General features: G+C 53.9%; 2 protein-coding genes across 17 annotated transcripts in view; one reads left to right on the top strand and one right to left on the bottom strand.

The window, feature by feature from the left end:
• Positions 1 to 249: 249 nt before the first annotated feature.
• LOC116270976 lies at positions 250 to 12,491 on the bottom strand. The gene is made up of 3 exons (XM_031656981.1): positions 12,442 to 12,491; positions 1,474 to 3,160; positions 250 to 721 (listed from the first exon to the last, which is right to left on the bottom strand). The coding sequence occupies exons 1-2, from the start codon at positions 12,489 to 12,491 to the stop codon at positions 1,492 to 1,494; spliced, it is 1,719 nt and encodes a 572-aa protein (XP_031512841.1). The 3' UTR covers positions 250 to 721; positions 1,474 to 1,491.
• The window catches only part of CCDC57 (coiled-coil domain containing 57), a 114,386-nt gene continuing 101,821 nt past the window's right edge, over positions 2,288 to 14,852 (top strand). For 8 of the 16 annotated variants that reach the window (XR_001896118.3, XR_001896115.3, XR_001896116.3 and 5 more), the window contains exons 1-2: positions 2,987 to 3,060; positions 8,667 to 8,865. The gene's annotated coding sequence lies outside the window, so the exon portion shown is untranslated. The other 8 variants (XM_031657183.1, XM_031657181.1, XM_031657182.1 and 5 more) reach the window with 8 other exon arrangements.

Raw genomic sequence — 14,852 nt, 5'->3', positions numbered from 1 at the left:
GGAATGGCAACAAGAATAGGAGGGAAGAGAGGAGGGGGGAATGAGTGGGGAGGGAAGGAAGAGGAATGAGTGAAGAGGAATGGAGGGAAACAGGGGGAAGGGAAGGAGGGGGAAGGAAAATAGGGAATGGAAGGAGGAAGCGTCCCCAGATGCCAAGGGTGTGGCCAGGGGCAGCGCCTTCAGTTTGGTTTGAGGGAATCTAGGGCTATGTGGGCACCTGCTGCTGGGGGGATTCAGTGAGGTGGGCCTGAGCTGACGGCGGGTGCCCTGGAACTGTGGAGCTCAACCCAACTGAACGGCCCTCGAATCAGAGCACAGGCTGTGAGGGCCCTGGGCAGGACCAGACCGGCCTGCCCCATAGCTTCAGGACCGAGGCAGTGCCCGTGGCACACCCTGCTCTGTCCCTGGGGCATGCGGGCATGTGGTCAGCTGAAGCGGTGACCATGGGCGCCATGCTGCTGACGTGGCCAGCACATGATTCCAGGCCCAGATCCCCATGACCTGGTGAATGACTTGCTGGAGCCGCGTAACTCAACACCACAGCCTGGGGGGTCTTAAACGACATTTACTTTCTCACTTCCGGAGTCTGGATATCAGAGATCAGGCTGCCGGCAGGGTGGGTTCCTCCTGAGGCCGCTCCGCAGCTTGCAGACGGCACCCTCTCCCTGAGTCCTCATGTGGCCTCTGCTCTGTGTGCTCACTCCTGATGTCTCTTCCTCTTCTTATAAAGACAACAGTTCAGGGCCTCACCCTTAGGACTCACGTAACCTTAATTACCTTCTTAGAGGCCCTATCCATAACACATGGGTTTAGGGGTTTTTTTTGGAGACAGAGTCTTGATCTGTCGCCCAGGCTGAAGTGCAGTGGTGCGATCATAGTTCACTGCAGCCTCAAACTGCTGTGTTCAAGTGATCTTCCCACCTTGGCCTCAGGTAGCTGGGACCACAGGCACGTGCCATCACATCCAGTTAATTAAAAAAAATTTTTTTTTGGCCAGGCATGAGGGCTCAAACTTGTAATCACAGCACTTTGGGAGGCTGAGGCAGGCAGATCACTTGAGGTCAGGAGTTTGAGACCAGCCTGGCCAACATGGCAAAACCCCATCTCTACTAAAAATACAAAAATTAGCCAGGCGTGGTGGCAAGCGCCTGTAATCCCAGTTACTCAGGAAGCTGAGACAAGAGAATCGCTTGAACCCAGGAGGTGGAGGCTGCAGTGAGCTGAGATCATGCCACTGCACTCCAGCCTGGGCAACAGAGCGAGAGGCTATCTCCCGAGCTCAAAAGATCCTTCCTTTGGCCTTCCAAGGTGCTGGGTTTATAGGTGTGAGCACTGTGCCCGGCCCACACGTGGGTTCCTATAGATCCCACTTTACAGGCAGGGACACTGAGGCACGCGGAGCCGGGATACAGACCCAGCAAGTGCCGGCTCCTCTTCTGGGTGGCCCAGCCCATCTCTGACACCCACACTTACCCAGGCCTGGTGGCTGCATCATGGACATGGGGGCAAGGCAGCTGTCTGGGTGGGCAGAGGCAGGAGCTGAGGCAGGGATATGGGCATCCTTTTGGGTACATCTAGTCCTAGAGCTGATCCAGGGGCCAAATGTGCAGCCAAGGCCAGGTCAACCCCAGCACTGCCCTGTGGGTGGGGGTAGCAGGGAGCCAACAGTCCAGGCCCTACATCCTGTTCTAATAGAGTGACAAGTCTGAAGAGGCTGGGGGTGTACAGGCACTGAGAAGGCAGCAGGAGGACAAGGAGCCAAACATACGGGGTGGCAGGGGAACCCAGGGAGCCGGATACACGGTGGGGGGAGTCCTGGGAGTTGGACACATGGGGCAGGTGGGGGGTCCAGGGACCTAGACACAGGGAGTGGGGAGGGGAGTCCAGGGGGCTAGATACACAGCATGTGGGGTGGGTCCAGGGGGCTAGACACACAGGGTGGGGGGTGGATCCAGGGAGCCGGACACACACCTGGGGTGGGGAGGGAGCATCCAGGGAACCAGGTCTAGGCAGAGGCAACTGGCACAAAGGCCCCGAGGTAGAAGAGGGTTTGGTGTGTGAGACGGGACTGAGGACAGTGGGTGAGGGGCAGCCCCACCGGGACGCGTGGGTCCAGGAGGACGGGCTGTAGGGTGTCTGGGCTGCAGGCACGGCAGGGATTGGAGTGACCCAGTGTAACAATGTGGGTGGGGGATGACACCAGACCCCTGGCTTATTGCCCCACCAGGGGAATTCCCAGACACCAGACACCCCCTCCACTCCCACGCAGAAGTGCGGGCTGAGGGTTCGGGTGAACCAGGCTGCTCTGTCCCGGGGCCGGGCTCCGTTCATTGATCCGCAGATGGATAAGAACAGGTGCCTTTTTCGGAGGATGTGAATGGTGGGGAATGGCTGGCCCTGAGGATGTTGTTCCCACAGGATGGTGGGGGCGCCTCCGGGCCCCGTCCTTTCCCCCAGTTCCCTAACCGGGATCTGAGCGGCTGCGCGCACGGCCCGGGCCCCGCCAGTCTCCGAGCCCGTGGGCGGCGCCGGGAACTCGTGCCCCGGTGGCCGCAGCCGACCCTCAGGCAGGACTCGGTGGCGCCCCCGGCCCGTACAGACCCCCACGGGCAGCCTCGGCCGCCCCCGCCCTCGTGCTCCCCTCATCTCAGGGCAAACGCTCCAGACACCCCTTCGGGACCGCGAGCCGGGCGGCCTCAGGGAGCGGGCGCCTGGGGACCCTCGGCCGGGCCGGGGGCGGCGAGGGTGGGGGCGCCTCGCGCGGCGGAGCCCGCCGTCCCCATAGCCCGGAACCCAGTCCGGAGTCGCCCCGCTGACCGGTGAGGAGGCCGGGCTCCCTCCCTCGATCCGCGGCGGCGGTCGGCTCGGCCCGGGGCGTGTCTCAGGCCTGGGCGCAGCGCGGAACCCGGCGGGGCGGGAGCGGCCGGAACCCAGCGCCAGGGACCCCGTTTCCTGCCGGCGGGACCCGAGCGCTGCACCGAGCGCAGCCGGACGCGGCCGACTGACCCGGTCGCTGTGGCAACGCGGCGGGACCCGGCAGCGCTGCTGGCGGGCGTTCGGGTGAGGCGCAGGCGGGCGGCGCGGGCGGGCGGCGTGGGAGCAGCTCCGACCACTCTTCCTGTGGAAAACCTCGGGACTTGCCGTCCTGTCGGACGAGGACCTGGAGCGCGAGGTCGACCCTCAGAGCCCGGCCGGGCCCGGACCGGGGACCCGCTCGCGGAGGCTGCGGCGGGGCGGGGCGGGAGTGTTTCCTCGGTCGCCCTTGGATGACCTGGGGCGGTGGGCGCTGCCGACCAGGGCCCCGCAGCCCCGGGAGAGTTCCCTGGGTTCCGCTGCCGACAAGGGCGGCTCCGCACCCAGGCAGCCTTGCTGTATCTGAGTTTAAAAAAAAGAAAAAGAAAAGAAAGGCCGGGCGCGGTGGCTCACGCCTGTAATCCCAGCACTTTGGGAGGCCGAGGCGGGTAGATCGATTGAGGCCAGGAGTTCGAGACCCGCCTGGCCAACGTGGTGAAACCCCGTCTCTACTAAAAATGCAAAAATTACTGGGCGTGGTGGCGGGCGCCTGTAGTCCCAGCTACTCGGGAGGCTGAAGCAGGAGAATCGCTTGAACCCGATGTTGTAACCGAGCGGGTTATAGAGAGAACGCCACACTCGGAGACTAATTCAGGCGTTCTTTATTGCCGGCGGCAACCCAGAGACGGCTAGAGCTCGAAATTATCTCCACCCGAAGAAGGGGCTAGATTTCTTTTTAAACCTTGGTCTAAATAGGGGACGGGGAGTCTAGCTGAAGCTTTTTTTTTTTTTTTTTTTTTTTACAGAAGCAGAACAGGCAAAAAAGTTAAAAGAGAAATGGTTACAGAAACAGTTACAGGAAAAAACAAAAAACAGTTTCAGGTGCAGGGGCTTCAATTATCACAAAGTGATAAACGCAGGGGCTTTGGGTACCATCAACAGAGCGCGTTCCCAGGGGCTGCTGGTACAGCTTGCTCCAGTTTCTTATCAGTAAGTGCATTCCTGGATGTGCTTGGGGTGGGCTTGCACCAGGTATGTCCTTAAGGGAGGGGGATAAGAGGCTGCAAGCGAAGAAACCAACATGGAGTCTGTCCAGCTCTCAGCTAAGAGAGAATCAATCAGGTTGAAACAAGGTAGGGTATTACACCGCGAGGCAGAGGTTGCGGTGAGCCGAGATCGCGCCGTTGCACTCCAGTCTGGGAGACAAGAGTGAAACTCCATCTCAAAAAAAAAAAAAAAAAAATTATCTGTAACTTAGAAAAAGATACAAAAGCAGCACAAAGATTTACCGTGTACCCTTTACCCACAGCCCCTAGAATGCTGATCTCTTACAGAACCACAGTTCATTCAGCCACATGGAGACGCTGGCGTTCATGTTAATATAATCCCGTGATCTGGTCTCCAGTATTTATTCTCGCTTAGCAGCTGCTTCATGAATGACTGTACCGTGGTCCAGGATCCAATGATAACTTCAACAGGGAAATTGTGTCCTTCCCAGTGTCTTATGAGCCACAGGATGCCCCTGGCTGTTGGTGCTCATCGGGCCCCGGGGGCTGAGGTGGTGCCTGCCAAGTGTGTCCACAAAGTTGGGGTCCTTCCCTTTGTAAATAATGCCTATTTTATGGGGAAATATTTTGCCACTATGTAAAAAATCTTCTTTCTTTTTTCTTTTTATTATTATTTTTTTTTAAGATGGAGTCTCTCTTCACTGCCCAGGCTGGAGTTTGGTGGCACAATCTTTGCCCACTGCAACCTCCACCTCCTGGGTTGAAGTGATTCTCTTGCCTCAGTCTCCCAAGTAGCTGGGATTACAGCTGCCCACGACCACTCCCAGCTAATCTGTGTATTTTTAGTAGAGACGAGGTTTCACCATGTTGGACAGGCCAGTCTTAAACTTCTGACCTCAGGTGATCCACCACCTTGGCCTCCCAAAGTGCTAGGATTACAGGTGTGAGCCGCCGTGTCCAGCCTTTTTTTTTTGAGACGGAGGCTTGCTCTGTCGCCCAGGCTGGAGTGCAGCGGCAGGATCTCGGCTCACTGCAAGCTCCGCCTCCCGGGTTCACGCCATTCTCCCGCCTCAGCCTCCCGAGAAGCTGGGACTACAGGCGCCTGCCACCACGCCCGGCTAGTTTTTTGTATTTTTTAGTAGAGACGGGGTTTCACCATGTTGGCCAGGATAGTCTCAATCTCATGACCTCGTGATCCACCCGCCTCGGCCTCCCAAAGTGCTGGGATTACAGGCTTGAGCCACTGCGCCCGGCCTTAAATTTTTTTTTTTTGAGACTTGAGTCTCTCTCTCACCCAAGCTGGAGTGCAGTGGCTTGATCTTGGCTCACTGCAATCTCTGTCTCCCGGGTTCAAGCGATTCTCCTGCCTCAGCCTCCTGAGCAGCTGGGATTACCAGCGCCTGCCACCATGCCCAGCTAATTTTTATTTTTATTTTTATTTTTTTTGTATTTTTAGTAGAGACGGGGTTTCACCATGTTGGTCAGGCTGGTCTTGAACTGCTGACCCCAAGTGATCCGCCTGCCTCGGCCTCCCAAAGTGTTGGGATTACAGGCCTGAGCCACAACGCCCAGCAAGATCTTGTTTCTAACCATATACTTCTGTCACTAATTTTAGCACCCATGAGTGTTTCCCCAAAATAACTATTAATGTGCTATTTGTTAAATGATTTTTCTGTTTCCATTACTCCTACATTTATTAGTTGGGATTCTCCTGTAAGAAAGAACCATCTCTTCTCATCAATTTTCTATTAATTTTCATTACTATATATATATATTTTTTTTTGAGATGGCGTCTCACTCTGCCACCCAGGCTGGTGTGCAGGGGTGAGGTCTCGGTGTTAGTACGAGTCTCACTTTGTCACCCAGGCTGGAGTGCAGGAGTGACGTCTTGGTATTAGTGCATCTTTTTTTTTTTTTTTTTTTTTTTTTTTTTTTTTGAGACGGAGTCTCGCTCTGTCACCCAGGCTGGAGTACAGTGGCCGGATCTCAGCTCACTGCAAGCTCTGTCTCCCAGGTTTATGCCATTCTCCTGCCTCAGCCTCCCGAGTAGCTGGGACTACAGGCGCCCGTCACCTCGCCCGGCTAGTTTTTTTGTATTTTTAGTAGAGACGGGGTTTCACCGTGTTAGCCAGGATGGTCTTGATCTCCTGACCTCGTGATCCGCCCGCCTCGGCCTCCCAAAGTGCTGGGATTACAGGCGTGAGCCACCGCGCCCGGCCAGTGCATCTTTTTATCCCATGGATTCTAACCCATTGCTATCATGTACTTTGTGGCTCACATTGTCCAGATTAAGGTGTTAGAAGCCCCTTCAAGTTGGCCTCTCTGTCCTCATAGCACGTCCCAACCTTCTGGAGCATTTTCTTTCTTTCTGGCACCACAGAATTCAGGCTCATCTTACGCTTGCCTTGACATATCCCAGAATCAGTCATTTCTCCAAGGAGTCCTGGTTCCTTTTAGTTTAGAAGGTGGTGTTTAGAAACCAAGATCCCAGTACCAGATAGACATATTGCTTCTGGGATGCCATTTCTTCTTGGTTTTCTTAATGGATAGAGCTAGGCAACGTGTGTTTCTATACACTATACACATGTAAATCTATTTCAGTGTATCTATGTCCGTGTATATATTAAAACCCGTGGCTGGATACAGTGGCTCATGCCTGTAATCCCAGCACTTTGGGAAGCTGGGGGGAAAATCGCTTGAGGTGAGGAGTTGGAAACCAGCCTGGCCAACAAAGTGAGACGCCCATCTCTATAAAAAATTATAAAATAAATTAGCCAGGCATGGTGGCGTGTGCCTGTAGTCCCAGCTACTTGGAGGCTGAGGTGGGAGGACTATCTGAGCCCAGGAGTTTGAGGCTGCAGTGAGCTATAATCATGCCACTGCACTCCAGCTGGGGTGACAGAGTGAGATCCCATCTCAACAAACAACAAACACAAAAATACCTGTGAGTTTATTACAAGTTACCCACTTGTCATCAAGTTAGGTTCACCTGTTTCTACTTCATTTTGAGTCCTTACTGATTTTAAGGGTTTTTGTTTTTTGTTGTGCTGTTTTTGGCACGTGAAACGTGTACGTCGTTCTAAAAGTCCGCAAAGTCTAAACTCAACGACAAGACTTTGACTTCAACTTCTATTTCTCATTTACTCACTTTTTTTGGCAAGTACACATTCAAAGACAACAGCCTTTCATGTTCCTTCATGGTGGTGGTACCATCTTCTCCAGCAAGTGCCAGTGACAGAATTAATACCTACTGCCGACCTCTCTTATTTCAGTTTTAAAAATGGTTGTGGCTACTCTTTGGCAGTCAGTGAGGAAGTGAAAAAAAACATGGGGTCACAGGTACATCACTTTTGTCCCCTGGACCTATTTAAAGAGTAGATGAGAGGCCGGGTGCAGTGACTCACACCTGTAAGTAGGTGGGAAGATCGCTTGAGTTGTAGTTTTTTTTTTGAGACAGAGTCTCGCTCTGTCACCCAGGCTGGAGTGCAGTGACTGGGTCTCGGCTCACTGCAAGCTCTGCCTCCTGGGTTCATGCCATTCTCCTGCCTCAGCCTCCTGAGTAGCTGGGACTACAGGCACCTGCCACCACGCCTGGCTAATTTTTTTGTATTTTTAGTAGAGATGGGATTTCACTGTGTTAGCTGGGATAGTCTTGATCTCCTGACCTTGTGATCCGCCCGCCTTGGCCTCCCAAAGTGCTGGGACTACAGGCGTGAGCCAGCACGCCCGGCCGAGTTGTAGTTTTTAGATGGGCATTCGAGGCTGCAGTGAGCCGTGATTGTGCCACTGCACTCCATCCTGGGCGACAGAGTGAGACTCTGTTTCAAAACAAAAGAGTGGATGTACTGAATTTAGCCTCCCAGAGGGCTGAGCAGCACTCTCTGGAATCCAACAGGGGCCACAAGAGCTAAATTCAGTACACTTAAAGGTGAGAGGATCATTTGAGGCCAAGAGTTCAAGACCAGCCTGGACAACATAGTGGAACCCCATCTCTACAAGAAATTTAAAAAAAAAAATTAACTGGGCATGGTGGTGCCTGCCTGTAGTCCCAGCTACTCAGGATGCTGAGATTGAGTCCTCTGTCCTGAGTACAAAGTGAGTGAGCCACCCCAGACCTGCCTTCCAGTCCCAGAAAGTGTCTTGTAAGTTAAGGGTATTAGCCGGGCGCGGTGGCTCACGCCTGTAATCCCAGCACTCTGGGAGGCTGAGGTGGGTGAATCACAAGGTCAGGAATTCAAGACCAGCCTGGCCAAGATGGTAAAACCCCATCTCTAGTAAAAATACAAAAATTAGCCAGGCGTGGTGGCAGGTGCCTGTAATCCCAGCTACTTGGGAGGCTGAGGCAGAGAATTGCTTGAACCCAGGAGATGGAGGTTGCAGTGAGCCGAGATCGCATCACTGCACTCCAGCCTGGGCAAGAGAGCCAGACTCTGTCTAAAATAATAATAATAAGAGTATTAAATATATTTACATATGGAGGTCATAAAAATATATATCTATTTGGGCCTGGTGCAGTGGCTCACGGCTGTAATCCCAGCCCTTTGGGAGACTGAGGCGGGTGGATCACCTGAGGTTGGGACCAACATGGAGAAACCCCGTCTCCGTGTATTTTTAGTAGATTTTATTTTGTGTGTATTTTATTCACAGGTCTGGAAAACTCACACTGTTTTTCCTCTACTCTCATACCACAAGAATCATCAGCACAGAGGAAGACTTCTGTGACCAAATGTGGCGGGAGAGGGAGTTTGTCACCAGCATGTGAGCAGTCAGCTCTGCAGCAGACTCGGCTGGGTGTCCTTCAGTTCAGTTCCACCATCGCCTGCCTGGAGAGAGGTCAGACCACAGGGTGAGGGCTCAGTCCCCAAGATGCAACCACCCAACGGGTTCGCCCCGCCCACTGCCTAGGCAGAGCCGATTCACTGAGACGGGAATTAGGATCGAGAAAGAGTGAGTCACGCAGAGCCAGCTGTGCGGGAGAACGGAGTTTTATTATGACTCAAATCAGTCTCCCCGAGCATTCGGGGATCAGTTTTTAAGGATAACTTGGTGTGTAGGGGCCAGTGAGTTGGAGACGAAAACCTAGGGAGTCGAAGGTGTCCTCTTGCGCCGAGTCAGTTCCTGGGTGGGGGCCACAAATGGGATGAGCCAGTTTATCAGTCTGGGGGGTGCCAGCTGATCCGTGGAGTGCAGGGTCTGCAAAATATCTCCAACACTGATTGATCTTAGGTTTTACAATGGTGATGTTACCCCAGGAACAATTTGGGGAAGGTCAGAATCTTGTAGCCTATAGCTGCATGACTCCTAAACCATAATTTCTTTCTTTTTTTTTTTTTTTTTGAGACACGGTCTCACTCTGTCACCTAGGCTGGAGTGCAGTGCTGCGATCACGGCTCACTGAAGCCTCAACCTTGTAGGCTCAAGCGATCCTTCCACCTCAGCCTCCCTGGTAACAGACTACAGGCGTGCACCATCATGCCCCAGTTAATTTTTGTATTTTTGGTAGAGACAGCATTTTGCCATTTTGCCCAGGCTGGTCTCGAACTCCTGGACTCAAGTGATCCTGCCTCAGCCTCCCAAAGTGCTGGGACAACAGGGGCCAGCCACTGCACCTGGCCCTAAACCATAATTTGTAATCTTTTGGCTAATTTGTTAGTCCTACAAAGGCAGTCTAGTCCCCAGGCAAAAAGGGGGTTTGTTTCAGGAAAGGTGCTACTGTCTTTGTTTCAAACTAAGTTTCTCCCAAACTTAGTTCGGCCTACACCCAGGAATGAACAAGGAGAGCTTGGAGGTTAGAAGCAAGATGGAATTGGTTAGGTCAGATTTCTTTCACTGTCTCAGTTATAATTTTGCAATGGTGGTTCAAAGACTGCCCCGCTTCTGACACCAGTCACTAGTCCTGGCCTCTGGAACTTCTGACTGACCACTGGCTTCAAGTTGGGGTTCTCACAACCCCCTCTTTGGGTTCGATTTGCTGGGGTGACTCACAGAACCCAGGGAAACACGTAGGTTTAACAGTTTATCATAAAGGGTATTACAGAGGATACAGATGAGATGCGTAGGGGGAAATATGGGGGAAGGGGCTTCCTGGAGGACCCCCCAGCCCCCCCACCACTCCCCAGGAACTTCTCCAAGCCCTGTCCTCTGGGTTTTTAGGGAGGCTTCCTGAAGTCAGCATTCCTTCCCCCAGGGTAGAGGGTGGGAGCTCTGGGGAGAGGCTTATGACCTACAATGGAAAGTCAGGTGAGAGTGGAGACCTGGGAGGACTCTGTTTCCTGAGGCCTGACACGCCCAACGTTGTAACAAAAGACTGTGACGAGGGAGAGTTATCAGGCAGGAACTGCAAGAAAACCATGATGCGTCATTATACCACAACAGGTAGACCTACAACATCACCGTTAGGTCAGCTCAGTATTTTTAAATGAGAAAATCTAAGTGATGGGATGCCCCCGGTGCTGTGCCAGCCCCTGCTGGGAGGTTCTCCTGGAAGGGGGTGCCTGCTTGGCAGTGGGGCCCTCCCCTCCCCGGAGGCTTCTCCTGCCGCTCCCCAACCCGGAAGCTTCATGTGGTCCTTCTTGAAACCAGGTGCTTGCTAGTGACGCCTGCTGGCCGACAGGCAGATTGCGTCCAGACGCTGAACCCGTGCTTTTGAAAGCCAATTAATCTCAGCCTTGAGGCTTTGGGGATCATCCAGAGATGGGATTTGTACGGAAGCAGGGCAGGCCGTTCTGTGATGAGGTCAGAAGGAAAGGCATACCAAGCCCAGCTGACTTACAGGCCCTTGGTGTGTGGAGCTTCTCGTGGGTCCTGAGTGTGATGGATGAGGCGCTGGAGAAGCTGGGCGCTCCCTGGGTGCTGCAGCGAGTCACTTGCTGTGTGGATTTATCAGGCTGCTCTTCTGTGCAGAACACACAGGCCTGGTAGCACCCATCTCACATAGAGGGGTGGCGCGTGCCATCTGCCTGTCCTGGCTGCCTGAAGCTTTTGAGAAGAGGGTGACCTGCTGAGTCCTGAGCCCTGGTGGGAAGGAACCTCACCCAATGTGGGGAGAGGGGTCTGGGGGCCTGGAGTAGCACGTGTGCAGAAACTGGCAGATAAAGGCTGCTCTGGGCCTGCAGGGAGCAGCTGAAGCCACGCAGGCTGGGCCCCGTCCTCGGTATGTCTTCATACACTGTGCCAAGGAGATTGAACTTTATTTTGAAAATGGTCAGGAGTCGCGGGCAGATTTGAGGCCAGATGAGGTCGCGTGATCAGATTCTCAGAAGAGCAACCCCCATGGGTGGCTGTGATCGATGAGTTAGAGGCAAGCCCAGTGGCAGGGCGCCTGGTACCGGACGGGAGCCACAGGCAGTTCTCAGAGAAGAGGTCCGTAGACCTCGCAGATCTCAGGCTCTGCAGAGAACGGTGGTCAGGACTTATGGGCACTGTGTGAAGGGTTCTGAGTCATCAGAGATCACAGTGATGTTCCATCATTTAATGTGTATTTGCTGATATTCCGATTCTTTCCCTGTGTGTGCACAGGTGTGTGCATGGCCTCTATGTACAAAATGTTTCTGTCACCAAGACTGTGCCAGACAGCGGGACTCACTACACCTGACACTGGGGCGATGGCGTTGTGCCAACATGAGATGGCAGTTAGGAGAGCTTCCCTGCAGTGATATTCAGGTTGAGGTCCCAGTGGCAGGAGGAGCCTGCCCTGTGGTTAGGAGGAACTTTGCAGGCAGAGGGCACCTGCCACACATCCCAGGCTCTGGGGGCACGTGGCAGTGGCAGGAAGGAGTCTGGGGTCCAGGTGTCCTCAGTGGAATGGGAAACCTGGTTAAGCATTTTTGAAAAGATTCCTTTGGCAGCCAAGAAAGTGGGAGTGCACAAGAGGCCAGTTGAGGTCTTTTGCGGTAAGACACTGTGGTGGCTGAGGTGTGGGCACAGGGTGGGAGACAGCGAGAGGGGTGGATGGTAGGGACACTGTAGGAGCCGAGGGAGACAAGGAGCAGGAGTGTGGGAGAGCACTGAGATGGTCGGTAGGGACCCCGTTAGTTCGGGCAATGGGTGGGCACGCGCAGCTTGGAGGAGCCAGGCCGAGGTGGTCCAGGTGGCGTGATGGGCCCAGGGTGTTGGGCGGGGCTGGGCAGGGGGCTGCATCGCGGGAAGCGTGTGGGATGAAGGCCATCTTTGCTCCAGAGCCTCGTCAGAGAAGTGCCGTCTCAGGACCCCCAGGGGGCCCTCGTGCCGCCAGTGGGTGTGCCCTGCTGACCAGCCCTTTCTGGAGGGGCCCACGGGTCTTGCAGCCCCTTGTGCTTTGTCACCCACCTCCTCCTTGTGCTTTGTCACGGCTGGTGCTCAGCCTGGCTGTGCCGTTGTACCCGCTCCCTCTGGGAGTTGGGACTTTGTACAACCTCTGCTGTGGCCCGAGGGGCAGAGGTACCCAAGACAGGCTGGGGCTTCTTTCTGCTCTGGCAGCAGCTCCCGGGCCATGTCCCACCAGGCCGGAAGTTTGTGCTTGTCCCCCAACTGGGTGTGGCCCTTTTAGGCCATGTAGTGCCCCTGTGTGGACACCAGAGAAGAACTGTGGGGGATTTCTGTGTCCAAATTGAGCTCATGCGTGGACCTCTAGAGGGTTGGGGGTAGCTAGGACCAGCCAGAAGAAACTTTCTTTTTTAATAGACCACTCACTGTGGCGTGGAACTCCTGAGTTCGAGTGACCCGCCCACCTCAGCCTCTGAAAGTGTTGGGATTACAGGCAACAGCTACTGTGCCCAGCTTGTTGGTTTTTGTGATCTTTGTTTTTAAATTTTTTTTCTAGCACTTTATTTTTATGGTTTTACCAAAATATCAGTCCATGATGAACAAAATAAAAGAACAAAGGAGGCCGGGCGCGGTGGCTCAAGCCTGTCATCCCAGCACTTTGGGAGGCTGAGGCAGGCGGATCACGAGTTCAGGAGATCGAGACCATCCTGGCTAACACGGTGAAACCCCGTCTCTACTAAAAAATACAAAAAACTAGCCGGGCGGGGTGGCGGGCGCCTGTAGTCCCAGCTACTCGGGAGGCTGAGGCAGGAGAATGGTGTAAACCCGGGAGGCGGAGCTTGCAGTGAGCTGAGATCCAGCCATTGCAGTCCAGCCTGGGCGGCAGAGCAAGACTCTGTCTCAAAAAAAAAAAAAAAAAAAAAGAACAAAGGAATGTACTCTTGGATGGTATATTAAACCGTTCTTACGTTGCTAGAAAGAAATACCTGACACTGGGTAACTTATAAAGAAAGAAGATTTAATTGGCTCACGGTTCTCCCGGCTATGTAGGAAGCATAGCGTTGGCACCAGCTTCTGGGCAGGCCTCAGGAAACTTTCACTCATGGCGGAAGGTAAAGGGGGAGCAGGCAGAAGCAAGAGAGGGAGTGTAAGTGGCGGAGAGATGCCACATCTCACCGGAACTCATTATCACCAGGCACTTTGAAATGACAAGATCTCCCCAGAACTCACTGTCACGAAGACGGCACCAAGCCACGAGGGGTCTGCCTGCACGATGCAAACACCTCCCTCCAGGCTCCAGCTCCCACGTTGGGGATTACAATTCCACACGAGATTTGGGCAGGGATAAATATCCAAACCATATCAGGTGGTGGATCTTTCAGGAGCAGGGCGTTGGGTGGGAAGGGGCATTGGTTCTGAGGGACTGGCCCGGTGTCAGTCCTCGCGTAGCCACTTAGCAGCCTTAGTTTTCTCAGCCGTGAAATGGACAGGGTGCTGCGTTGAAGCTATTTTATAGAACCTAGCTCTTGTAGCTGGACAAACCGTGTTTCCCATCTTTCCTTCCTCTACTTCCTCTGGATTTCTTTTTTTAATTTAATTTTTTAATTTTTGGAGAAAAGAGTCTTACTGTCGCCAGGCTGGAGTGCAGCGGCGCAATCTCTGCTCACTGCAGCCTCTGCCTCCCGGGTTCAAGTGATCCTCCTGCCTCAGCCTCCCGAGTAGCTGAGATCACAGGCATGCGCCACCACGCCAGGCTAAATTTTATATTTTTAGTAGAGACGGGGTTTCACTGTGTTGGCCAGGCTGGTCTCAAACTCCTGACCTCAGGTGATCCGCCCGCCTCAGCCTCCCAAAGGGCTGGGATTACAGGAGTGAGGCACCGCGACTGGCCTTTTTTTTTTTTTTTTTTGAGAGAGAGTCTTGCTCTGTCACCCAGACTGGAGTGCAACCTCCGCCTCCTGGGTTCAGGCGATATTCCTGCCTCAGCCTCCCGAGTAGCTGGGACTACAGGCACGTGCCACCAAACCAGGCTAATTTTTTTTTTTTTTGAGATGGAGTCTCGCTCTGTTGCCCAGGCTGGAGTGCAGTGGCCGGATCTCAGCTCACTGCAAGCTCCACCTCCCGGGTTCACGCCATTCTCCTGCCTCAGCCTCCGAGTAGCTGGGACTACAGGCGCCCGCCACCACGCCCGGCTAGTTTTTTGTATTTTTTTAGTAGAGACGGGGTTTCACCGTGTTAGGTAGGATGGTCTCGATCTCCTGACCTCGTGATCCACCCATCTCGGCCTCCCAAAGTGCTGGGATTACAGGCTTGAGCCACTGCGCCCGGCCTAATTTTTTATATTTTTAGTAGAGATGGGATTTCACCATGTTAGCCAGGCTGGTCTCGATCTTCTGACCTCAAGTGATCCACCCACCTTGACCTCCCAAAGTGCTGGGATTACAGGCATGAGCCACCATGCTCGGCCTAATTTTTGTATTTTTAGTAGAGACAGGTTTTTGCCATGTTGGCCAGGCTGTTCTTGAACTCCTGACCTCAGGTGATCCGCCTGCCCCGGCTTCCCAAAGGGCTGGGATTACAGATGTGAGC

Source organism: Papio anubis, chromosome 17 (assembly GCF_008728515.1).
Source record: "Papio anubis isolate 15944 chromosome 17, Panubis1.0, whole genome shotgun sequence".
Taxonomy (NCBI): domain Eukaryota; kingdom Metazoa; phylum Chordata; class Mammalia; order Primates; family Cercopithecidae; genus Papio; species Papio anubis.
This window is presented reverse-complemented; position numbering and strand designations above follow the sequence as displayed.